General features: G+C 50.1%; 8 protein-coding genes across 8 annotated transcripts; 6 read left to right on the forward strand and 2 right to left on the reverse strand.

Annotated features, from left to right (window-relative positions):
- Positions 1–695: 695 nt before the first annotated feature.
- Positions 696–2,061, forward strand: exg1 (glucan 1,3-beta-glucosidase; the record flags this gene model as incomplete). Its single annotated transcript, XM_043269497.1, has 3 exons — positions 696–778; positions 830–1,221; positions 1,283–2,061. The coding sequence occupies 3 exons, from the start codon at positions 696–698 to the stop codon at positions 2,059–2,061; spliced, it is 1,254 nt and encodes a 417-aa protein (XP_043125432.1).
- Positions 2,062–4,281: 2,220 nt separating this feature from the next.
- On the forward strand, positions 4,282–5,254 carry Aspvir_006296 (protoglobin family protein; the record flags this gene model as incomplete). The annotated part of the gene is made up of 3 exons (XM_043269498.1): positions 4,282–4,423; positions 4,483–4,756; positions 4,822–5,254. 3 exons carry the CDS (start codon positions 4,282–4,284, stop codon positions 5,252–5,254), a joined length of 849 nt encoding a protein of 282 aa, XP_043125433.1.
- A 1,258-nt stretch (positions 5,255–6,512) lies between these two features.
- On the forward strand, positions 6,513–8,190 carry Aspvir_006297 (aldehyde dehydrogenase; the record flags this gene model as incomplete). The annotated part of the gene is made up of 4 exons (XM_043269499.1): positions 6,513–6,979; positions 7,055–7,448; positions 7,507–7,949; positions 8,043–8,190. The coding sequence occupies 4 exons, from the start codon at positions 6,513–6,515 to the stop codon at positions 8,188–8,190; spliced, it is 1,452 nt and encodes a 483-aa protein (XP_043125434.1).
- Positions 8,191–11,039: 2,849 nt separating this feature from the next.
- Aspvir_006298 (GPI anchored serine-threonine rich protein) lies at positions 11,040–11,795 on the forward strand (the record flags this gene model as incomplete). The annotated part of the gene is made up of 1 exon (XM_043269500.1): positions 11,040–11,795. The coding sequence occupies one exon, from the start codon at positions 11,040–11,042 to the stop codon at positions 11,793–11,795; it is 756 nt and encodes a 251-aa protein (XP_043125435.1).
- A 664-nt stretch (positions 11,796–12,459) lies between these two features.
- Aspvir_006299 (DUF2462 domain-containing protein) lies at positions 12,460–12,873 on the forward strand (the record flags this gene model as incomplete). Its single annotated transcript, XM_043269501.1, has 3 exons — positions 12,460–12,506; positions 12,581–12,665; positions 12,739–12,873. 3 exons carry the CDS (start codon positions 12,460–12,462, stop codon positions 12,871–12,873), a joined length of 267 nt encoding a protein of 88 aa, XP_043125436.1.
- A 309-nt stretch (positions 12,874–13,182) lies between these two features.
- Aspvir_006300 (uncharacterized protein) lies at positions 13,183–15,858 on the reverse strand (the record flags this gene model as incomplete). The annotated part of the gene is made up of 5 exons (XM_043269502.1): positions 13,183–13,779; positions 13,831–14,156; positions 14,210–14,318; positions 14,380–15,538; positions 15,614–15,858. The coding sequence occupies 5 exons, from the start codon at positions 15,856–15,858 to the stop codon at positions 13,183–13,185; spliced, it is 2,436 nt and encodes an 811-aa protein (XP_043125437.1).
- A 2,177-nt stretch (positions 15,859–18,035) lies between these two features.
- Aspvir_006301 (5'/3'-nucleotidase SurE) lies at positions 18,036–19,205 on the forward strand (the record flags this gene model as incomplete). Its single annotated transcript, XM_043269503.1, has 3 exons — positions 18,036–18,047; positions 18,161–19,062; positions 19,136–19,205. 3 exons carry the CDS (start codon positions 18,036–18,038, stop codon positions 19,203–19,205), a joined length of 984 nt encoding a protein of 327 aa, XP_043125438.1.
- Positions 19,206–22,178: 2,973 nt separating this feature from the next.
- Positions 22,179–23,757, reverse strand: Aspvir_006302 (DUF5427 domain-containing protein MTC1; the record flags this gene model as incomplete). Its single annotated transcript, XM_043269504.1, has 2 exons — positions 22,179–23,158; positions 23,214–23,757. The coding sequence occupies 2 exons, from the start codon at positions 23,755–23,757 to the stop codon at positions 22,179–22,181; spliced, it is 1,524 nt and encodes a 507-aa protein (XP_043125439.1).
- Positions 23,758–24,831: the final 1,074 nt, after the last annotated feature.

Consider the following 24,831-nt stretch of genomic DNA (forward strand, 5'->3'; position numbering starts at 1 on the left):
TGTAGTGTCTGATGTGCAGAATAGCTTCTGCATTGAGCTCACTTCGAGGATGCTCCTGCCCACATTCATGAACCCCAGACTGGCCACTGATTCAGAACAAACATACAAATCACTCCGCTGAATTCCACTGCCTTGTTCAGTTTATCCTCTCTTCACATAACACACGCTCCCTTTGTCTGAGAATACTTTGTCCCACTTTCTGAGCATCGCTTATGGCCTAATCCGGAAGGCTTCGCTTGTGGGGTTCTACCCACCAGTGCTACAGGCTCGTACGTAGCAAGTCCAGAACCTTGGCAGTTCAAGATAGGGACAAAGTCTTTGTCTCTCCTCCAGTTGTAAAGCCATTACTCATCATTATTGTTATACCGGCGCTCTTGTTTTTGAACGCATTCCGTTTCCGGCTATTCGCTTTCAACACCAACCATCGGGCACTCAAGCAGCACCAGATTCATGCAATTTGCGGCCAGCATTACTGAATGTCGCTGTTACACAAACTGCACGCTTCTGGTGAGAAAGATCAGTTTTATTGGAAGCTGTGACTCCAATCTGCATGCGGTCGACAGACAACCAGTGCTTTCAGCAAAGGTTTACTTAAAGCAGGGCGTTTCCATTCCTCGAGCACATCTTTTCGTCAACTTCCATTCTCTTTCCCAGCCTCCTACTTATTACGGTGAAGAATTGTTCCTTTCAAGAAAATGATATTCAAATTCTCGCAGAAGGCGCTCGTGGCGCTATTCCTCGTCGTCGTTGGCCTGGTCGAGGCTGTGCCTTCTAAATCGTGAGACTTCATTACAAACGCCCGACAAGATTTGCTGACTGTAAAGTCTAGGCGCATTGTATCAAGAGCTTCCACATACGGCTCCAACGGCATCGTCCGCGGTGTCAACATTGGTGGCTGGCTAGTCCTTGAGCCATGGATCACGCCTTCGATCTTTGATAACGCTGGAGACGCTGCTGTTGACGAGTGGACGTTGACCGCTACTCTGGGACAGGATCAAGCCAAGGCTGTTCTATCTCAACATTGGTCGACGTTCATCACTCAGGATGACTTCCATCAGATTGCTCGAGCTGGTATGAATCACGTCCGTATCCCCATCGGGTACTGGGCTGTGAGTTCTCTTCCCGGCGAGCCGTACGTGGACGGTCAGCTGGAATATCTCGACAATGCAATCTCCTGGGCCAGGGATGCCGGCCTGAAGGTTGTGATTGATCTTCATGGTGGTAAGTGGCGAAGAGTTGCTGCGGCAAGTCTCATGCGAAGCTAACCTGACATCCGAAACAGCACCGGGATCCCAAAATGGCTTTGACAACAGCGGTAGAAAGGGACCAATCGCCTGGCAGCAGGGCAATACCGTTACGCAAACCGTGGACGCCTTCCGAGCTCTGGCTGAGCGTTATTTGCCAGAAAGCGACGTGGTTGCGGCCATTGAAGCTCTTAACGAACCCAACGTCCCAGGCGGAGTCAGTGAGGCTGGGTTGAGAGATTACTACAACCAGATTGTGGATGTTGTGCGCCAAATTAATCCAGACACTTCCGTTTTCTTGAGCGATGGCTTTCTGTCGACGGCATCCTGGAACGGATTCAAGACGGGTGAGGATGTGGTCATGGATACCCACCACTATGAGATGTTCGATAACCACCTGATCAGCCTGGATATCAATGGCCACGTGAAATCTGCATGCGACTTTGGCAAGCAAATCCAAGGGTCGGATAAGCCAGTTGTTGTCGGAGAATGGACAGGCGCTGTCACTGACTGCACGAAGTACCTAAATGGCAAAGGTGTTCCCACGCGCTATCAAGGAGAGTATGCCAACAACCCGAAGTATGGCGATTGCGGAGTCCAGTCTCAGGGCTCGGTGGCAGACCTTTCCGACCAGGAGAGGACTGATACTCGACGATTCATCGAGGCCCAGCTCGATGCCTACGAAGGAAATAATGGCTGGCTGTTCTGGTCTTGGAAGACTGAGGGGGCGCCCGGATGGGATATGCAGGACTTGCTCGCCAACGGGGTCTTCCCCAGCCCTCTGACGGACAGGAAGTTTCCGAATCAATGTGCCTAAACTCCAAGAAACATTCTTAATGTTTTGGATAGTCCCTCCCATCGTTAGGACCTATCTTATTAATGCAGTTTGTTGAAGTTCTCTAAACTGAAAATTCCCTTGCTGGTGATATCTGGTTCTTCATGTGCTGCAGACAGTAGACTAGATATGTGATATAGCAGCCAGCGAACAAATCATCAGAGTATGTTTCTATTTTGATATGGTGGATTTGTCAGGTACCGTAAAGAGATTTCTTGTATATCCGATTGAATTTCGGCTGCTGTATTATTATTTTAACTATTATTATTGTTCTCTGTACCTAACATATTGGTTGCATCATATTCGTGGCTGATAAGCTGTAAGCTCCGAGGCACATGGAATGAGAGCCACATGCATGCAATGATCGTTCCACTGCCCAGGGTCTCTGATTGACACTATGGATACAGCGGAAGAATACCAAAGTTGCAGGAAAGTTACATCCAGTTGGCGGAAGTTCGGAACCATAGCTGTCAACTTTTGACAGAACTTTATTTCTGACATCCCGGAACATAAACTATATCAATTGACATGTCGATTCTTACTTTTGCCAAGTGACAAGACCCGTTCAAGTCAAAGTCAAATGACGTCCTCTTCTTAATTAGCCGGTCATATGCCATCATCGACGCCATTCCCGTCACTACCGTAGTACATTAATCTAAGTATCTGACAGGTAAGACTCGGCCCATCGACATCATGCCATACTCGCTCCGATGTTATTGCTAAGTATAGGCTAGCCGCCCACTACGGGGTGCCGTTTTTGGGAATGGAGCGCATCAATACGGGGCTCTCTCCATAATGCGACGAAATTTTTTCCCTCAGTAAGGGATCACACGACATCTAATTCTTCACCTTTCAAGCAGTGCGCCATTATCTGCAATATCGTTTGTTTTTGCCATTTGCGTATGGACATTGTATTGGATACTGCTGGATTTGAGTCATAAGTGCGAGTTTGAGATGCTCGGATGCGCCTATTCTCCTTAGGTAGATATCCTCCATGTCATAGTGGCTATCTATATGACGATGGTCTTATCGAGATTTCCACAGGACTACGGACGAGATAGAGGACGATTACCCGTTTGATCGACAGATTTGAACCATAGCACGCAAGTAGTGTCGATGTATCTGAACGTAGGAACGCTGCCCAACGTAGCTCTGAGGAAGCACATCCTGGATGGAAATGACACTGATATTGCTAGGTAATACTGCAGGTGTATGCAGCTGTAAACTCGGCCATTCGGCTCCGAATCGAGGCATGCATGCATGCCGGCTCGGAATTCAACGGGTCAGTTGACTGTGCTCTTAATGATGGTTCGAGTTTCCGAAGAGGTAGAGGTAAGCCTGCATTTTTGGGATTAGGTCTAGGATATGACCTCAGAGGAATTCTCAATGGTGTCTCCAGGAAGTCACAGTGATCTATCCGTATAGCGGTGTCTATAGAATTCCATGCAGGATATTCTTTGTATTCATATGGTAGGTATCCTGAGCTGATAGGAGGTCATTTAACTGCAGTGTACGCAGTTACAACAGCCATTCAGCTCGTCTGAAATCATAATCACTGTAATAAATGCCCCACGGTACCACGTGTTTCATGTCTTAAGCTCAGATAGATAGTACTATGATGTCTAGGTATTCTCTAGATCCATTTTTGCTAATGAATGATCATACCACTACGAACCCACTTCCGGCAACCGCCCAAGCGTCCGCTCCAAGGCAGAACGAACCAAGGGGATTCTATCAATCTCTAGCCTGATGATAGGTCCATTCTATTTCTCTGAGCTGTTTCCCGTCCTAGCCTGTTTTCCAAAATGCTCTTCTGCTGAAATGATGTGATCAATTTCAGAACGGTTTCCGATGCCCGTGTGGAGTGCTCTCGGACCAAGGAGGATCACAGTCAAAAAAACGGGATCATGGCTCCAGCCATGATATTCTTGCATGAGGAATATAAGTTTTTCCTTCTGTCTCGAGGTGATTTGTCCTCGGACTCTCGTATAAAGAGGGACCAGTATCTCATATCTACTGGTCGATTCATTCTTTAATTCTCGTTCCAGATCTATCCATCTTCTACTACGGAGCGAGCTACATAAACTAGCTTCCTATTATCTTGACCAGGCCTGTGACCATAGTGGTTCGTGATTGACCTCTAGTCACAGTTGTCACCATCTCCGGGGAGAACCAACAGCAACACCATCACATACAGCAACCATGCAGGCGTCTGAAGGAAGGAGAAAGATGGAGGCTCTCCTTGACGGTGGCCGTCCTGTTAAGCACGTGAGCCGAAAGGCCTTGTATACCAGACTCGAAGCTCGCATCAACTACCTCAAAGACTTTCTCGACTTCAATTCCGGTATGCCGTCTCCTCTTGCCAAAGCACAGTTCGCATGATCCAAGCTAACGAGTGCACAGGTGATATCGAGGCTTTAACCACAGGCTCCAAGTACATCAAGGCTCTGATCCCTGCCATCGTCAACATCGTCTACAAAAAGCTCCTGGAACAAGACATCACCGCTCGCGCCTTCATCACAAGAGATACCGCCGATGAGACCACACACGTCGATGACTGGTACACCGAGAACAGCCCGCAGATCCAACGACGGAAGATGTTCCTGCGGTGGTACCTGACCAAGCTCTGTTCCGATCCGACTGAGATGGAGTTCTGGCGGTATCTTAACAAAGTTGGGTGAGTCCCTTCACTTTTCCATACATCTCTCTCTACCAAAAGAACAACCACTAACCCACAGCTAGAGTGATGCACTCCGGGCAAGAACGACGACTTCCCCTCAACATCGAATACATCCACATCGGCGTCATGCTCGGGTTCATCCAGGACGTCTTCACCGAAGCCCTCATGTCCCACCCCAAGCTATCTCTTCAACGCAAAGTTGCTCTCGTCCGCGCCATCGGCAAGATCATCTGGATCCAGAACGACCTCTTCGCCAAATGGCGTCTCCGCGACGGAGAGGAGTACGCCGACGAGATGTCCGAGATCATCCTCGACGACAAGGAAGGCTACATCGGCGAGAAGAAGATCCTCGGCGACAGCAGCGCATCGGCGAGCTCCAGCGATGACGACCGCTCCAGTATCGCGAGCAGCGTGGCCCCGTCAGCGACATCCGCGTGCCCCTTTTCGGATATGGCGAGGCCGTCGTCCGAGACGAAGATCTGGGCTGGCCGGTGATGACGAGCTGATGCTTATGCTCGTTTTTGCATTTGCGCTTCTAAATATAATATAAAAACGCATAGACGGCGTGGTGGGGGTTCATATATGATATTTGTTGCATGCATGGTGTTTGGGCTTTATTCATTTTGTGATATACGCTTGTGATATCCGCCTGGAAAGGCGGCACTCCGCTTCTGTTAATAACAGATAACCAGTGGTCCTATACTTCTCTAGTTAATCATCATAATTTTTCAAGTACTCCGAACAAGCTCCCTTCAATTCCTGACTACTCTGGCTGGTTCCCTGAGAGTCAAGCTGTCTCAGTGAGTGCGACACTGCGATGCGTATCAAAACTAAAAGTCGCCAGGTCTATCCATATTCCATACTTACTAACTTACTGTACATAGATTAGGTTAGATTTGGGTTGTTTTGGCCAACTAAGTAAGACTAATAAGCGCCATGACTATATTTGATGTGAGAACACACGGAGATTACGAGTGAGAATTTCTTGTGATTCCTCTCTACGGTAATGCATGCGCAACACTACTTAATAATATTCACTGATGCAGGTCCGGCAAATTTTCAAGGCAATTGTGTCGGCTGTCTCTACAATAGGTAATAATGGCCGCGCATCGTCCTCGCCAATCAGATAGGAGCATGTGCGTCACCACCTGAGGTACCGCCCTTGTACTAGTACCTCTCTAGCACCTTGGACTCCGCACACATCTGAGAGGTACATATATGTATATATTTTCAGTGGGTTTTAAGGGTGGGCTGGCGTGTATCTATGGCAATAGGAATAATAGTTCAAAGCTTCCTTTCAGTGTAGTGCTGTCAAGCTCGTTACTCTCCCTCAGCTAAACTCCGCGGGGTGCATGACATATAGAAAATTGAACTATTAGATATCCCTCGGCTAGAGGCTTCCCGATTCCAACATGATCATCATCACACTGCCTAGTCTAAAGTCCTAATGGAATTACGGACGAACGGTGTCAGTTTCTGTCCCCCACCTCACTCCCGGACCGACCTCGAGCTTTCTGCTTTCGTCCCTCCCATTGGAGCAACCTGCTACCCCTGTTGGAGAAATTCGCCTCCATGAGGTACTATTCCCGACAGACGCTTCCGTGTCCAAGAGGGCAAGCTTCCGCAACGCGCTCCCTTTTTCTTCCTCATCGAGTCCTTCCTTTTTTCCTTGTACATACTCCTCGATAATCTCTTGTATTTCTCTCTCGTTCTCATTTCAGCGTTCGATACCCTTTCCAAGAAAACCATCAATATGACCGTGAACGGTGCTAAAAGCGATTCCGCCGTCATTCCCCTCATCATCAATAACGAGTCCGTCGTGACGGACAATGTTTTCGATATCCATGCACCCGCTACTGGTGAAGTGCTGCATCAATGCGCCGGCGCCTCAGTCGACGATGCCAACCGTGCCGTAGCAGCCGCGAAGGCTGCTTTCCCTGCGTGGAGCAGGATGAAGCCATACGACCGTCGAGACGTCCTTATGAAAGCCGCCGATATCATGATCGCTAGAAGCGAAGAGTTGATTAAATATCAGATGGAAGAGACGGGAGCCGGGAGGATGTTCGCGGAGAAGACGTGTCTGTTGGGAGCTGGATTTCTCAAGGACTTTGCCGCCAGAATTCCGTCGATTGAGGGCTCGGTACCCTCCGTCACTCAGGACGGTGAGTGCGCAATGGTATTCAAGGAGCCGTATGGGGTAATCTTGGGAATTGCACCCTGGTAAGATGCCCTAGTTCGAGTCTGCATTTCCGACTTCGCCTTTGTATGGATATTGACGTTTTGACCTTTTGCCAGGAATGCTCCGTTCATTCTTGGAGTTCGTGCTGTTGCACTTCCTCTAGCTGCCGCTAACACCACAATCCTCAAAGGCTCAGAGCTGTCTCCCAAATGCTTCTGGGCAATTGGCGACATTTTCCGGGAAGCTGGTCTTCCCGCCGGATGCTTGAATGTCCTGTGCCACAGAAGTGCTGATGCGGCTGAGGTGACCACTGCTCTAATCGCTCATCCCGCCGTGCGCAAGGTGAACTTCACCGGAAGCACTCAAGTTGGTTCTATCATCGCTGCGACCGCTGGAAAGTATACCAAGCCAGTTCTCCTCGAGTTGGGAGGCAAGGCGTCGGCTATTGTTTTGGACGACGCAAACCTGGAGAAGGCTGCATTCTGCTGCGCTCTTGGATCTTTCATGCATGTAAGTATTGGTTCGCTGACGCCCTCGGATGGGTTCAGAAAGCTGACTTCTGAACTAGTCCGGTGAGATCTGTATGTCCACGGAGCGCATTGTCGTACAGCGCGCGATCGCAGACAAATTCCGTCAGCTGCTGGCTGAGAATGCTGAGAAGCTCTTCGGTAAAGCTGCACCAGCGCCGGTGCTAGTAGCCTCGGCAGCTGTCAAGAAGAACAAGGCGCTCGTTGCTGATGCGCTCTCCAAGGGCGCCAGCGTCCTCTTCGGCGATGCAAACGCCACGGAGTCATCCGATCACAGCCTACGGCCCGTGATTGTAGACAACGTCACCAAGGATATGGACCTCTACTCCACAGAATCATTCGGGCCGACAGTATCTCTGATTGTGGTGGATACCGAGGAAGACGCTATTGCGCTGGCCAACGATACCGAATATGGCCTTACATCGGCAGTCTTCACCGACAACTTGTTCCGAGGTCTTCGTGTGGCCAAGCAAATCGAGGCTGGGTAAGTCATTCCTTCCTTGAAGTATTAGCTTTTGCAGTTAGCTCTGGAGGCTTTCCAAGAAACACAGTATTAATGATCGCTGACACCATTTAGTGCCGTCCATATCAACTCCCTGACTGTCCATGACGAGCCCACCCTACCCCATGGTGGATGGAAGAGCAGTGGATTTGGTCGCTTCGGAGGCGGCACCGCGGCCTATGACGAGTGGTTGCAGACCAAGACAGTCACTTGGGCGCAATGATTGATTCTTGCATTTCGGTCGTGGAGAGAGTGTCGTAAGCCCCGGGGTATTCCGACTTCATGGGTGATCAGAGACATTTCCCTTGCTAGCTAGCCCTGTATATCCGGTAGTGACTCCCAAGTTCTAGCGTCTTACGCAGTCCGCGATACTGAATCGTACTTTGATTCCACTCTATTTTAGTGTCCAAGCAAAGCTGGATTGGGTAGATTCCTTGTTTCGCGTCAAGACAGGCCTCAAGTTGACCTGTTCAAAAAAGTACGACGGCATAATCACGGGGATACAGCAGACAGGGCTGGAGCCTGGATCATCTCGATTTCTGACACAACTTTGCAACAGGACAACTTTCTTTTAGTCGTCGAGGATCCAGATCCAGTCCTTTGAACCTCCGTAGCAGCCCTCTATCAATGGAATCGTGGGTTGAACAGTGTAAGGAGTAAACCTTTTAAAGACACAATGCACAGGGCATGATTGGCAGATTTCTACCTATGCATCTAACGGTTGTGTATCACTTTTAGATGCATCATTTTTAAGCAGGTGAGATGCAGACAGAATGCAGTCTGCTGTGCTCCGTGTAGGCATGTAGTTCAGGCCCCCATCGGTCATCTCCGCCCCAGGATTGGGCCAATGAAGCACGTTCTATTCTAAGGGGCGAGCTCAGGATGAAAGGAACACGCTGACATCCTGCGCTAGGACGGGCGCCAACTGGGAATTATTTGCTTTTTGCAAGACACATGGCCAGCAGACAGCATGACTGGAGGCGACCTGGCTATCCAGGTGGTACAGTCGTAGGAAAAAGGTTCTTCATTTGCAGGTAAGACGAGTTGCAAGGTTTATTTGAGCCTTGTTTTGTAGTACCTTGAACACGCCCCGCCCTTTTCAGCTCAACTGTAATGGGCCAATAATGGCTGGTACAGTGGATTTACACACTGCTCCGCCTCAGATCAGCTCGTCACGCGCGATTTCCAGACTTCTAGTGGCGCTGGACTCCAGATGCTCCACCGGCCATGTCAGGAACAAGAAAGGAGCGACCGGGAAATCGTCCAGGGACGAACATGGGATGACTTCATCGAAATGATCATCGTCAGATCGGCCGGAATGAACTGTTGTCATTTTATCAAATGAGTTGTCCATATCTACCAGTGTTGACAATCAAGCTCTAAATTCAGGTCATGGACGCAAGCTCCCAGCTCGTGGAATCTTCCGTTTGTTTATCCTCCATACAACGTAGAATGCTAACATGGTCAGGTGGAGGCCCGTTTCCCATAAACTATTGGCTAGAATCCAGGGCTAATAATCAGGTAGTCCCCTTTTTTGATTGTTTTTGAGCTCTGCCTGTCTCGCTCAAGGTCGCTTAAAGTGTACCTATTTTTGTTAGTCTTACAGCCTTGTGGCGTATGTCTCATTTCAATTCTACAACATGCAGTTTTAGACACACCTAGGCACTTGTTTGTCGTTACCCAGTCATCGAAGGATCAAGCTGGATCCATTTGCACGGGGGCAAATCGGGTAATATCCGGAGGTTTGGTGAAGTAGGAGATACTGAGACTAGGTATCTAGGAGTATCTACAGGAGTCAGGATTATGCTGAGGTGTTGACTCGTCGTGGAAAAGGAGTGTACATACGGTGTATGGAGTACTGGTCTGTATGTCGGAAGATTGTACGGAGTACGGAGTAAACGTTGAAAATCGACACGTTCTTCATGATCATCGTTTCTCCGGATGTCTTCAACGTGGGCTTCTGACACTCGGCCTTTTGATGCATACAGCAACCTCCCGTACTGCTCCATCGTCTGTACACCTGAAAAGCTGAACCATTGCAACATCCGACTGTGAACCATTATCTACGAAGTACACAGTATCTATTAGTAGAATCAGTTTCTTGCGTGTTCCCTATCCCCCACGAGAGAGTGGGTCATGGTGATACTGCATCCACATTACAGTTCAGTGCGGCGCCGTTGATTCTTAGTCCTATGTGCTGATTAGTCTATCCCACTGATCACAATGACCATGCTGTTCTTTCTATCTGTAGATTTTGTCCAAAATAACAGCGTTCCTGATGCAGAAAAATAGTGACAAAGTTGTGGGGCTCCTTTTAGAAAGGATACGAGTCAGCTCGGTGGCCAATAATTGCTGGGAGCCTGGCCTGCAATCCTTAAGGGTCAGGGACCCTAGGCCAGGCTCTAGACAAGCTAACAATTGAACTAAAACAATCTCATCTCAGTTCCACCAGTGAGATGAGGGTACGAGGATTTGTTCGCGCCTATTTACCAGGATCACATTTGCCCATTCCTGCTGAGTGTCCATCATTCCACTCGTTGCCCAGCACCAGGATAGGAGGAGCTCGAGAGATTGTTTCCCCTTAAAAGCCATTATTATTCTATGAAGTATGTTGTGACACATATTCGACATTGGCATGCTCATTCGACCCACATCCGTGGTATGACCCACAGATTCTGCCCATGATGCCTGATAATGTTCCGTTGAACTGGGCTGAGGCTGTTTACTGGCTAGGGTGAATGCGAGAGCCGACGGCCCCTCCTCCCATCTTCCTTGATCCTTCAGGCTTCAAGGGGAGAACAATCTCAGGCTTAGTTCGAAATGATGCTAGCCTACTGCTCTTCAAATCTAATTTGAATCCTTGTCTCCCTCGCCCTTCTTCTCCTTCTTCTCCTTCTCTCTTTCTTCTTTCCTTCTCTCTCCGTCCAAAACTCTTCGTGTCGTTTATTACCTACGACAGCCACTCTTTTAACCACAGTCATTCATTTCAAATCTTACGAGATTCTTGAACAAGTCGCTCTTTTTCCCTAACATATTCGCCTTATCCTCAAGGAAGAAGAAAATTAATACAAAATGCGTTTCATCACCGTTGCTATCTCTGCCCTTGTGGCCATGGCTTCCGCCTACACCCAGCCCGACTACTCCAAGCCTCCTCAGGGCAATGCCATCCTGAAGCCCGGTCTGAACGAGCAGGTTCCTGTCGGCAAGCCCTACACCATTACGTGGGACCCCACCACTCAGGGCCCCGTCTCTCTGGTCCTCCTGCGCGGCCCCAGCACCAACGTCGTTCCCCTCTCTACCATCGCTGAGGCGATCCCCAACACGGGCTCGTACTCCTGGACTCCCAGCACCGAGCTCGAGAACGATGTCACCCACTACGGTCTCCTTCTTGTTGTCGAGGGTACTGGTCAGTACCAGTGGTCGACCCAGTTCGGTATCTCCAACCCCGACAAGGCTGTCGACTCTTCTTCCGCCAGTGTGACCCCGACCTCCTCCGCCGCTCCCGTGATCAAAACCCCCGCTCCTACTCCCACTGGCTCCGATGTCACCCTCACCACCACTGAGACCACCACTTTCTGCCCCGAGAGCGAGTCTACCGCCAAGCCCAGCACGATCCCCGTTATCGTCCCCACCGGCGGTCCTTCCATCCCAACTCGCTCGCCTACTCCTTCTGCCTACGCCAGCAGCACTCTGGTCAGCAAGCCCCACAGCTCCAGCACCCCCTCTGCCACCACTCCGGCTCCTAGCCTCTTCACCGGTGCTGCCGACCGCACCGCTGTCAGCTTCGGTGCTGTTGCCGCTGGTGTTCTCGCCGTCCTGGCCTTTTAAGTTTCTTCCCTCCTGGGGTCAAACTCCGTTCATGATCTGTAAATTTTGTGTGGACATAATAATTCTTGACCCTGAGGTGCCGAGCTTGCGCTTTTACTTCGTTTGTGTTTCAGCATAGCCTGGAATATACTCTTCGTCTTTTCTTTGTATTTGAGCCTGCCATTGTAATGCAAGTCTGCGCGGATATTGTTTGACAGGATTCTAATGAGATATGGCAAAATTTATCGAGCGCATAGACCGAGTCAGCTACCGTAGCGAGTGTCACTACATCTAAAACCCTGTGATCATCTCCCCGCTGATAGTCCGCTTGTATCACGCACCATCCAAGTCCTACATGCGTTACAAATCAACAAGATATATCCACAGAGTAGAGTTGCTCCTAGCAGTCCTGAAATAGCTAGAATATTGATATCCGCATTGGCACCTATTTACCCATAGTACGGAATACTCCGTACCCACCCAAACACCACTATCACCGTATCACGTGATAGATAAACCGATAAGCAATTTTCTCCAGCCCATGCATCCACCGCAGCACCATCCCATCGCCTCGTTCCCAATTTCAAACAACCCTCTTTCCGGTTTCTAGACCATCCGTGCTGCTGGCAGTATACATACACCTCCACCTCCACCTCCACCACAACTCACAAGAACAAAAACAAAAATGGCCCAAGGCCCCCTAAAGAAAACCAAGCCGAGCACGGCAAAGCGGTACTGATCTTCCAACCGCCCACAACCACAAACCACAAGAAAAGTAACTCGCAGCTTGCTGATTATATGATAAGGCCCACGGCACTAGCTCCCAAGCGAGGACCGCGGCAGATTGCGCCCAAGAAGGCGACGCTGATTAAGCAGCAGAAGATTACGAAGGTTCGTTTTGCGGCTATCACTGTGAAGAGATATTTGTTGGAGAGGAGAGTGCCTGGTGCTGACGGTTGAGTAGAAGCTTACGGCTGGGTTGACGGCGAAGACGGAGAGGAGTTTGGCGCAGAGGGCGGGACATCTTGAGTTGCTTGCTGGGGGGAAGAAGGATAAGAAGACGGAGAAGGGGAAGGAGAAGGGGGGGAAGAAGAATTGAGGCCGATCAATTCATTCTGATAGTGATCCGATTAATGAAGTATAGATACCCTGTCTACTGGTGATGTGTTTTGGTTGCGTTACTGCGTAGGTAAACGGATTGGAAGTTTATCATAAGTATTCTATATATATCTCACGAAACTTAGGTGAAAACGGTATGTACAAAAATGATAGAATCATCACTCGTAGAGAGGTAAAGACCAGAAATGAAAACGCTGCATGGGTATCGTTAAAAACTCCAGTTCCAATCCACCAACAATCTTTTTTCAAGCGAGGGTTTGCTTTTTTACATCTCTAGGGGAGTCGACACCTAGATCTTTGAGACGCGGTTCGGAACACCAGCTTGCTCAATGAGTTCGCGGCCTCGTTCCATCCAGTTCTTGAATCCATCTTCGCTGGGATCCAGGGGGAAATCGTCCCACACCACATTTTCCGAATCAGCATAAGTGGACCAGACGCCCTTGGGCACATCGGCGGTCGACCACGAAGGAAGCTTCGCCAGCACACAGGTGTAGTAGACATAGAGGATTCGGCAAAGCAGTTCGACTCGATCCTCATAATGCTGCTTCGAGGGATCGGGCTCGCGGCCGCCGTCCCCAAGGCGCTTCCACCAGGACACTCGCCACCGAAGAGAGAGAAGGATATGCCCGAGTTGACTCAGGAAACGCAGGTGTGTCTCTTGAGAGATCTGTTTCCACTTGATGTTGTAAAAGTCCCGTTCAAGCTTCCGGAACCCTTCAACCTCCAGCATGCGGCAGACAATCCGCGACAGCTGCGCCGCTAGCAGAATCTCGCGTTGATCTTCGGGGTTGTGGACGTCCATGGGCCTTTCTTGGCCTCCAGTTTGCAGAGGAACGAAGCTATAGCTGGCACGACTAGGCATGTTGTTCCATTGTGAGAGCAGAGACTAGAAATCAAGTCAGTCGAGGATACAAGATAAGAATGGCTTAGCACTTACGTAGATATTGTTCATCGGATCGCAGTCTTTGACACAGCTCAGCCAGTTCTTGGACTTGTCTTTCGACTCCACTATCCGACGGTCGATGAATTCGAGAAAGGTGGATCGCGAGTTGCCATTGTACTCGCTCAATGATTTCAAGAACTTGTACGTCTCTGCCAAGTCCAAAACGTACAGTGACCCCCATGCTTGACTAGCACGGATGTTGAACCGTCCTTGCCGCTCGCTCAGGAACGTCAAAAGGTCATTCAAGTCGAATTTGGATGGGATTTCCATCCGGACCCGGCCAGAGCGATCCACGGTTGGGTGATTGACAGCTCGTTGAGCTAATTGTTGTTAGTCAAAAATGTCCGTTACGATAAAAGGGTCGAGTACGTACAGATATAATTGCATGTCCCATATTCGACAATGTTTGCAAAACAGGCACGCGCACATGGCTGCTCGTGTAGGGTAGGGCGACAAGCGTCGCATGGAGAGCTTCCATCGCACTACAATGGTCAGCTTTCTGTTATACGAGACCGAAACAAGCCAGAGACAGGTAAAACCAACCTTCCGCTTGTTCAGGCGGCACTGAACACAAGTATCCTTGTTCTTCCTCCGCATTCCAGCATTGGCCCTGCCAACCATGCTCAAGGGCCCCTTGCGGCGTGCTCCACGAGGCGGAGACACAAAATCAGCGGAGGCAATGGAACCGCCTTGGCCGTCCTCTTGGACAATCTGCAGTGGTTTCGGCAGATTCTGGTCAATGCTGACGTTCGAGGTACGCTGCTTTCGCTTTCTGACGGTAGCCACTGATTGCAAAGCGAGTGCCTGAGGCCGGCCAGAGGCTCGTTGCGCAGCGGTCGACGAAGCCCTCGATCTGCTAGGAGCAGTCATGAAGAAAGACTCTTGGGGGTTTTCGCTGACCACGAATGCAGTGGCACTCTGGATTGGCTGCGAGGTCGCAGACGAAGACTCCTCCTTCTGCTCATCCTTCCAAGCACCCTCGTCTTCCAGCTGTCGCTCTGCAAACGCCGGCACATCATCACTCAGGCCTGAGTAGGAGCAGTCGTAAACCCCTGAGAGATCACCAGAAACGGAAGAGCTCTCTGACTTGTACTGGAATGCATCCTGAACTCCTCTGTCATCTTTAGGTAAGGGGCGGTCTTGACAATTTGTCGACAATGAGGCAGGCGAAGTTAGGTTCGTAGGCAGTTGGGATTCGAGGCCCTCAAGCCAGCGCGATTCGAGTGGGCGCAAAGAGCCCTGGAAGCTGCGAGACTGATTGATAATCTGGGTTGGTACCTGTGGTCCCATCTGAGGAACGGATATGGGTGCTTGCGCCGACGTATTCGAATTGAGATTGGCAGGCAGCTCGGCCCAGGGATCAGCGGCGAATTGAAACGCTTGAGAAAGATTCTGGAATGTCAGATATTGCTCCGGGTGAGCCTCTGAAAATCCTTGTCCGTTGGACAGCTCTCCTCCATCGTCGACGATAACTGTGTTGTTAGCGGTCGGGTCTTTCGCATAAGGATAGAGCAGAGGTGCGTCCACCGGCACTCCAGCCGCCATGGGGTTGATGAGCTGAAATTGCGGCCATGTTTCGTCGACGTGAAAGTTATCGTCAGTCGAGGAGGGCAAGGTTCTGGGGCTCACGGTCCCGCTGATGGTGCCTTCGATCGCGGCATCCGCGACGCTGAACTTCTCGGGCGATGTGAGACCTGGGTTGCTGCAAGCATATCAAAGATCCGTCAGCTACTTCTATCGCGACCATCGCAGACTGGAGAGGAGACTCTGCGCTAACCTAGGGTCGGAATTATGCCCAAAGACGGACGCGCTGGGCTGATCGTTGGCCAGTGAACCATGTAGAATACCTAGATCCACAATGTCCACTTCATCCTGATTCGAGTCTGGACTGGTATCCCACTCAAGTTGCTGATCGTAGCCGGCGTGTTCCCACGAAGCGATCGAAAAAGCGGTATCGGATTGCCAATTGTCAAGTATTTTGGGGTCAATGCCCGCAGCTGCGCCAGGAGTCCCGCAGTCCATACAGGGGATATACGAAACCGAAGTCGAGGAAGGGAAACGTCGATGGCCTCTCGAGTTAACAGTAACTCAAGAGGGATGTGACTTTCTATCCGTCAAAGATTGTCGGGTCGCAATTGACGAAGCGGGAAGATTTGACTCTTCCCACGGGTGCAAGTGAAGCGCGAAGGGAGACGAGGACGGAGCGGAGTATCTCCAGATCGCGTGGAGACCAACGGAGACAGTCGAGACGATAATATAAGAGCGACTGAAGAGCGAGAGCAGGGACTGATGACAATGCTAATAAGAATGGTCTGGTGGTGAGGACAGAATGTGATACAGTCAGTGTGTTGGACCGGGTTGGTTGAATTGATGGTGTTCCCCACCAAAGATTTTGCGGCGATCGGCCTCCGATGTGAAGCTTGCAGCGGGACAGGCTCACTAATAATACGATGGCGTGCTTTGATAAGCTAGGGAAAATGAATTATTTGGATCGCCTCTTATATCTGGTTCTGTGGCAGCGTGTCACTGTAATAAAGGGGATACAGGATGGAGCATCACTACTTTTCATGAGAAGGAAGAGGGTTACAATGACTTGTTTTTATCCTTGCTTTATGGTCCAAATCAGCCGTCAGCGATTCTGGAAACCTCCGATGTCCAGGATGACTCTGACAGTCCAGCACGGAAAGACGGATCGTGCTGCGTAAGAAGGCGAACTATTAATATTCTATTTGCCCTGTCTTGAAAAAGTCAAAGGGGGCGGAGGAATTGGACCATTGAAGCACAGGAGGGTTGAGGACCTCGTGCCCGGGTGAATGGACTCCCTGCAGATGGCCAATGGTCAATTTGCCCGGCAGACTCGCTTCAAGCGGTGATGGTCATTCGCCAATCTCTCGGCGTGCAAGTATTTCTTGGTCTTATTTGCCCTGGTTTTCCTTTCCTCAAGGGCTCTCCTCTGTGCAGTCCGCGGAACCCAAATAATCAGTTAAACGATGGACTGGCTAAGGGGCATTACGTACCAGTGTGTCAAAATCCAGGGCGCACTGGGGGCCAAAACCTAAGGTAAGCTCCCGTTGTTCCAACTCTGATACTCTTACGGATGGACCGGATTACGCGACATAATCGTCTCATCAAAACCTAATACGGAAAAGGGTTGCCCGATAGCCGTTCCCTCTTACTTTTTTGTCTCTGGTGCAGATTTAGCTTCTGGCTCTGGTATGGCGGGTTTCGTGGTTGAGTTGGTTTGAGCCATTCTTATGCATCTTCTGGAAGGATATTATTAATGATAGTATTTCTGTCCATCACAGCTGTGTCTTCAAGTTCTTCCATACTACCTATTATTATCTAATGATCCTCTGCACAATTGCCTTTTGACTCTACTCCATATATGGATTTAGATGCCACGCTGTCTTTGAACTCTACTCTCACAGTATCTATTTGTGCAGACGGAGATCCTGGATGTGCATAAAGACCCATAAGCCTACCATTAGACTAGTTAGTGCACTAGAACTTTATAAATCTGCCTACAATTTGACCATCCTTGCCTCTATCGATCCTTCATCGAGATAACTTCATGATCGAGTCAGACAAGGCTTCACTTCCAGTCTTGAACATGAGCAGCTGACCATTTCTTTTCTTTTACTAATATGTAAGCGCAGTATCCGAGGGAAACCAATAATCTCCTCTGCGCTGCAATTTGTCCGTCTTCACCGCAGCCTCTTTTTGGTTGCCATGAGGTTGCGTCATGTCATGTTCCGTACAGTACGTTACCTTTTTGCTGCCCTTGGTGTCAAGCAATTACTAACAATACTAAAGTATAGTACATGCTATGACACCCTTTCGTTACGAATATGACCGATGTTGATTATGTTCTGCGAACAACTTCCGGACCCCCGCACCGCAAAACAGCTTCACCGTAGCCAGATTGGAGGTTCCCCGGTATGTTTTCGGTAGTCGGGATAGGTTGAGAAGGCCCTCCAGGGCTCAATCATTACCGAGCGCAATGACTCTTATAAATACTATCTCCTCCAGTGTCAAAATCGAGGGCGCCGTAGAAAAGATAACCATCATATCTGCGTGGGGGCCGTTCAACACTTCTCCGCATCACATTCCAGCCAAAGGACGCCGCCGTTTCAGCAAACCGGATCAAGGACGCTGCTCCGTAGAACCTTTCAGCGCTCAAGGTACTATTGGCAATCAGCATGCATATATTGGTAAGTTACCTTGCTCTTTTCTGTATCACCTTGCGTTCAATACCCATTGGCGCATTGAGAATGGCGAGCCACCAAAAGAAAAGAACAAAATACTCATGTGATCATTATCCCAGGTTGTCAATGACGACGGTCCGCCCTCGCGGCGCCTGTCTCCATACATCCGCCCATTTGTCGATGCTCTCCAGGCCGCCGGCCATCAGGTCGCCGTCGCAATCCCAGCGAGATCTCGGTCCTGGATCGGCAAAGCACACATCATCGAAGCCGCGCTAGAAGCGACATATGTGCCCCCGGACGCCTTCCGGGAAGACGGAACATGGGACGAGGCGTACGAGACCCCCGACGAGAACGAGTCGAATCGCGAATGGGTCGTCATCACCAACGGCACACCCGCCAGCTGTACCCAACTAGGCCTGTTCAACCTTTTCGCCGACCGAGGCCCCATTGACCTCGTGATCTCGGGCCCCAACCACGGCCGCAACGCTTCAACGATCTACAACCTCTCCTCGGGGACCGTCGGCGGCGCCCTGGAAGCCGCTATCTGCGGGAAGCGCGGTATCGCCATGTCCTTCGGCAGCAAGGACGAGCAGCCGATCGAAGTCATCCGCGCCGCCGCCAGGCTCGCTGTGCGCGTCGTCAACCACCTGTACCAGAACTGGGACGAGCGTGTCGAGCTGTACAATCTGAACGTGCCAATGCGCGCGGACGTGGAAACCAGACCGGTCCGCTATACTCGCACTCTACCCTACTACTGGTCGAAGGGCTGTCTGTACGCCGAAGTGACTCAGGCCAACGGCCATTCTACGCCGGGGTTGACGAACGGAAGCTCGAACCACTCAGATGAAAAGGCCGAGAAACTGAGTAACGGCTCGGCCACAAAAGCTGTGAATGGGTTCGGCAGCTCGCACCTTAAGAAACGCAGTTTCGCCTGGTCGGCGGAATTGTCCGAGATGAAGAAAGCTCTGCAGGCAAGCGAGGAGGGAACTGATGCGCATACTGTTCTGAATGGAAGTACTAGGTTAGCACCCTCTATCATTTTTCGTTCATTGAATAGTATACCCCGTTTGCAGGAAGCTGACTGTCGAATACAGTGTTACTCCCCTTACCGCAAACTTCTCGCATGTTTCTGGTCTTGATGGACCCTTGGAACTTGATGACTGATTGACTCATGAATATGAAAAGTTAGATGATAGACAGATAGATACCCACAAAGGTTCTTTTTTTCTTTTTGCATTATCACCACTTGACTTTTTGCTGAATCCTGCTCGAGAACCAGTAGACATTTGTTCCTCCTAGACCTAGACATTAAAAACTCCGATGGTTAACCTACCTTATTGTATGCCTAGTTGCTTCGACTTGCTATATTCGGCATGAGGCGGGAGGGTGACCATATCAAATGCTCGTCTGCTTGTCTGCGAAAGCCATACATCAACAAATTGTCAATCTACACAGGCTACGCTGCACGTAGTCAAAGGTTACTTTGTATAAACATCCACATGAAGCAAGAACATGTTCTCATTGCAACTACCTACACTACATAAGCTAACTAAGCAAAGAAGTAAATACAAAGTGAGCTCGTCTTAGCTTCGCCAGGATGGCTACTAGACTCCAGCACCACGGTGAGGTGCGAGCTCGTCGCTGGAGGCCTGCCATCGGTTCCTCGAGGATCCAGATGAACAGGCACCTACTGGCCAGGTAGGATTTTGAAGACCCCTCAGTTCCCACAGTATTGTTACTTTGACCCCCAGAACTGCCCAATTCCCACATGTTTGTAAGTTTGACCCCCGGAACCCCTCAGCTGCTCCATTAGTATCCAGAACTCGGCGGAATCCAAAGGCCGTTTGCTTGCTGTGTTGATGAGTAGGTTAGACTCTGGGTGTTACCCCTATAAGCCCCCGTTAGGAGGGCCACACTCTGACCTGGAGACGAGAGATAACAAATCAGCAACGAAAGTCATCACAAGAGCAACCTCAAAACACAAAAGGAAAACTCACTGGCAGGTCAAAGAAGACGAAACATCGGGAATGGGAAAGTCTTAGTCGGATATCCCGAGTGACTGTCGATGTTAGCAAGGCGAGAGAACAAAATTGAGAACGAAGACATGAGTAAAGAAGATGCCTTACCTGTACCCAGATTTCTCCTCGAGCAGCGCCGTATGGCTGTATCCCACCATTGGACGTCTCTGTTTAAATGGCTGCAGTACAGCTGGGTCCTGCTGACTGCCGGGATAGCACAAGCCTCCATAGCATCACATTCTCGAGGGAAGAACTTCCCCTTTCCTTCGAGCAGTGCCGTATGACTTTGTCCCACCAGTGGACGTCTCCAGCGGCTGCAGTTTACAACTGGCGCTGCAGGGACTGCTGGGAAACAACAAGCCTTCATAGCAACACATTCAAGAAGGAAAGGCCGATGATCGCAACTAGGACAAGTCAGCAGAGGTGGACTTGTATTAGACTTGCGCCTTGTGAGGAAGAAAAGAAGAAGAAGAAGAGAAGGAGGGGGAAGGGGGAAGGAGGAGGTTTAAATAGTGCGAGGTGCAGTGGCTGGCTCGCTTACAGACTGGAAGATATTCACTGAATTCATTCACTATGATGCGTATGTACTGGAAAATCCGGTTCGCTCCAGGCAGAAATCCCTGCTTTTCTGGCTCAGTGACTCAGAGCAGCATTAAAGTGTGGTTCATATTGAATATTTGCAGAAAATGAATACTTCTAACTGATTCTACGTTAATTTTTTGCGTCTATGGGGGTCTCGACGTTTCAGGAAGCTCTGGACATGCAATGATACCTGTCCCAGTCGAAGAGTCATCTCCTGACCAGCAACTCTCAATGACACTCTCTGAGTCTATCCTCATCCATGGTGGGATAGCCAGTCACTCTACAAATTCTACGGCAGCAATGTTTTTCTGTCTTCGAAGTGGTGGCTGGTCGAAGTGGAAGATTCCAGCGCTTTATTGATTCGTCGTACTCACGTCAGATGTATGACTGTGAATAGAGCATGACAGGTTCCTGCCTCTTCTTTTCTATTCTCTTTTGAAATTCTCTTCAAGAACCGGGTAGCATTCACTGGATCAGAAAAGGCTGGTCCCTCGAAAAATAGAAACCAAACATGACACTCAAGGAATAGAGCGCTCATCTATCCCAAATATCCTGCCTCAGGCACTCAAGATACGATGCCATTCCTTCCTTTTTAGAGCCCTCTGGGATACAGACTTCGAAGTACGTAATAGCTACTGGATTGTACGCTGTACTGGTTTCACCGCATAGGGTAGCCTACATTGTTATCCGCTACAAGAGACTCGCAACGGGCCACATAAGTGCACCGAAAGCAACAGGAACCGTTCACATTGCCCAAGCATCGAATGGACTGCCCTTCAGGGAAAGATCATACAAGCCAAGTTGAGAGAGTAGCCAACCATCTCTAAAGTTCGTTTTCTTACTCAATTCGGGAATATACAACTCTCCGACTAAGGCTAATAGCTGATACCCACGAAGGAATTCTGTCTGAACGACTCGACTGTCATACAATAAATGATGCTGTTAGGAGAAATCAATATCTTCGTTTTCTGCGTTAGGCACCAAGTTCTATGAGTACCCCTCAATGAAATATCCCTTGAGGGAGGTGGACGCTAACTCGCTGCTCTTATGCTGCTACAGTCCTCTATTTTTGCCTTCTGCGGCACATGAGCTTCGAAATACCTTGTACGATTGCACCTAGCATAACGCCCGTGGCGTATCAGACTGCTTGGAGGTGCTTGGTTACGCGGTTGACAGGGTTCAGGATACAGGTGCTTGTATGGACCTCTGAATAATGATACGTTTCGGAGATCGATATGCTATGAACCCTAGTTTGGCGAGTATGCGTACTGGTATAAATCGTCGTCTTCTTGTGGATACTTTTCCAAGGCAACAAGATAACTGGGTGGACTGTGAGCTCTTGGTCCTCGTGAACTCAACGCAGGGATATCTCCAGGTATGACCGGGAAACGTGCTGCAAAGCAGCTCTGCTCATGAATCATCAAACAGGGTTTAATTGCGAGGACTTGGTATAGCGGATAATGGTATGAACATATTAAATCACACATGAACTGTGAAGCGGCATATTATGGTATGAATCGAAACAGCCCACGCTCAACTAGAGCGCTCTTGCGGCTTCTCCTGCTCCACTCTCTACGACAGACGCCTGTTCAGCTCGCATCTTGCCCTTACCGGGACCTCCCTCACCAACGCCCATTCTCCGAGCCACGTAACGCTGTGCAACGACTCCTATGGCTAATGCTAGAGATTCTTCAAGCCATTCCGCCACCCATTCGCGGGGATCGACAGCGCCGCTGGCAACAATCTCAGCAATATCCTCCGGGACGGTCGTGCGCGGTGCCTTCGCGTCCTCTACGCTGAGGTCTGCGGCAGCTGGGGCCTCGGCATCCAGCCAATCGATCCACTTTTGGGGAATTGTCTGGGAGATAGTATGGAAGGCAATGCCATGGATGGGGTCATGGAGGTAAAGGGCAAATGCGACCTCCTCTTCTGTCGCCTCGGGAACGTCAACCACCCCAGGAGGGGTCGCCATCTCCGTCGCCGGGCCGGCCTGGAAAAGCTCCGTTGATGAAGTCTGACTGATGGCTTGGACAGCTAGGAAAATGTCGCTGCTCCGAACCGGGTTGGATTCGCTCAAGTCTTGAGTTGCTTGTCTCGCAGCTTCTTCAACTCCGCCCCTCGAGGCAAAATACTCGGTGGCATATGATTCTGCGCTCGCCCGAGCAAGCTTGGTGGCCTCCACGATGCCTCGGACGGCCGAGATACTGCGAGGAGTTCCAGGTGTGACAGTGCGCCACCAAGGGCCATCTTGCCAGCCTGCGGTAGAGAATGAGGTTCCAAGGTCAAGTCCGCGTTTCGGGGCGGATTCTTGACCGCGTTGGATGACGAGGAGGTCTCCGCCTTCGACCTGAGCCATTACGCGCGAAAATACGGAGTAGACGATAGGGTCGATAGCGGGGTATCCGGAGATATCGTGAGTGACATGTATTTGGAGCCGTTCATGAGACGAAATTGGCGGCGCAATGGTGTGAAGCAGAGAGGTAAATGTAGGTAGGGCCTTGTTCTTGAGCTCGCCACCTAGAGACTATGATTAGCACGAATCAAATGAAGGAAACTAGCACTGTCCACACACCTAGATCTCTGAGAACTCCAACATTCCCTCGCACTTGCTGCGCCCACTTCTGGGCCTCCTCATTCTGTTGAATCTCCTTGACTGCAGCTTCGGCTTGCTTCATAGCAGCCGTGGCCGTTGCAAAGATACCTCCCCACCATCCTCCACCTCCGCCGGCAGGCGCCTCCTGCACCTTTGGCTTCTCGGGCTCTGACGGTAGTGTAGTTGTTGACTTGTTTCCAGCACGGGCTGACCGAACACTCTCCCCAGACTTACGAGAAGCCGGTTTGTCTTCGCTAGATCGAGGTGTTGCTACTGCTGCTGGCTTGGGTGACTTGGTTACTGGTCTAGACTCGTTCGTTGAAAGTCGTGGAGTGCCGGGCCCACTGCTTGGGCGCTGCGAAGCTAGATTGTCCAGTTCAGCCAGGATATCTTGTTCCGACTGTGCGGTAGTGGACGCAGCTGTCGGCTTCGATGGCTGCTTCTCCGTCGTAGAGTCGATGCCGAGGTCGTCGAATTGGGCGAGGAGCTCATCGCTCGTAGGTTTTGCGCCTTTTGGAGGCATTGTCCTTGTGGTGTGGTGTGTATCTGGAACGTGAGAATGCCGAGATAGTTATCAGGAGAAGGTTGGCCAGAGCTTATGGGGGGCATTAATGTTCGGGCGGTGGGGAACTTGATGACCTGCGCCAAGGAGCGTTAGCGTGTTGTCTAGAGCAACAACTCGACCTACGAACTATGAATTTTGGATGCCTCCTTCTGTTGTCAACTGCAACCTGTTGGTTTGAGACTACAGTAACAATGGTCAGCGATAATGAGCCACTGTCTGAAGGTCATTAGGCGACCAAAAATTTAGGTTCGGAACAATACTGTTTACTGAACTCATGTTTAGGATCCCTATAGTCTTTAAATATATACTTCAGCTTGGGTCCTCGCGTCTCAAATAAACTCTCAGGCTGGCCACACTTTCAACAGCCTGTCTACGCCGTACTGTCTCATGCCACCTAAAGGCCTCCTCTTTACCTTCGTTATACTAGGTCAATAAATTTTGGCTGTTAAGTCTCTACGCCGTACGGAAAAGCGCAGATCTACTCTGCAATGTCCTGCGAAAGCCAGCCAGCACCGATGGGAATGGGACTTGTGAGTTGGAAAATCCGGCGAGCAGATAATCTGACTTGAAAGTCTTCTAAAAGAAAGCTTCAGAAACGGTGAGCTTGTTGTCCAGGTTTCGAGTCACAGCTCGCGGCATGAGAAAAATTCAGCATTCGTACGGTGACGCGGGAGGATTCCCGACGAGTCATCCTGCCTGAAGTATATCCGGTGTGGCAGCTAGAGACTAGTTATAGAACTACGGCTCTGAGTCAGTCGCTCCCGCTTCATCCTTGGTAATAATAATTGAACATACACGGAGAACCACCTAATGACAGCTAATTGCTCTTCGACAATCGGCGGTACTTACTACGTGCAGTGATACAATCGCATCGTTCCCCGCGGCGGGGCCTTTCCAAAGAATTGATCTGTGGGGTCATCCCATACATAAATAGCGTGGTTCCCCATATTCAGACTGCGCGAACCCCCTGAATTATTGAGCGTATATATCAAAAAAAGGGCTCGGGCCTTGGAAGTTCGAGGTCGCGCAGAA

The sequence above is a fragment of the Aspergillus viridinutans genome (assembly GCF_018404265.1).
Source record: "Aspergillus viridinutans IFM 47045 DNA, scaffold_4, whole genome shotgun sequence".
NCBI classification, from domain to species: domain Eukaryota; kingdom Fungi; phylum Ascomycota; class Eurotiomycetes; order Eurotiales; family Aspergillaceae; genus Aspergillus; species Aspergillus viridinutans.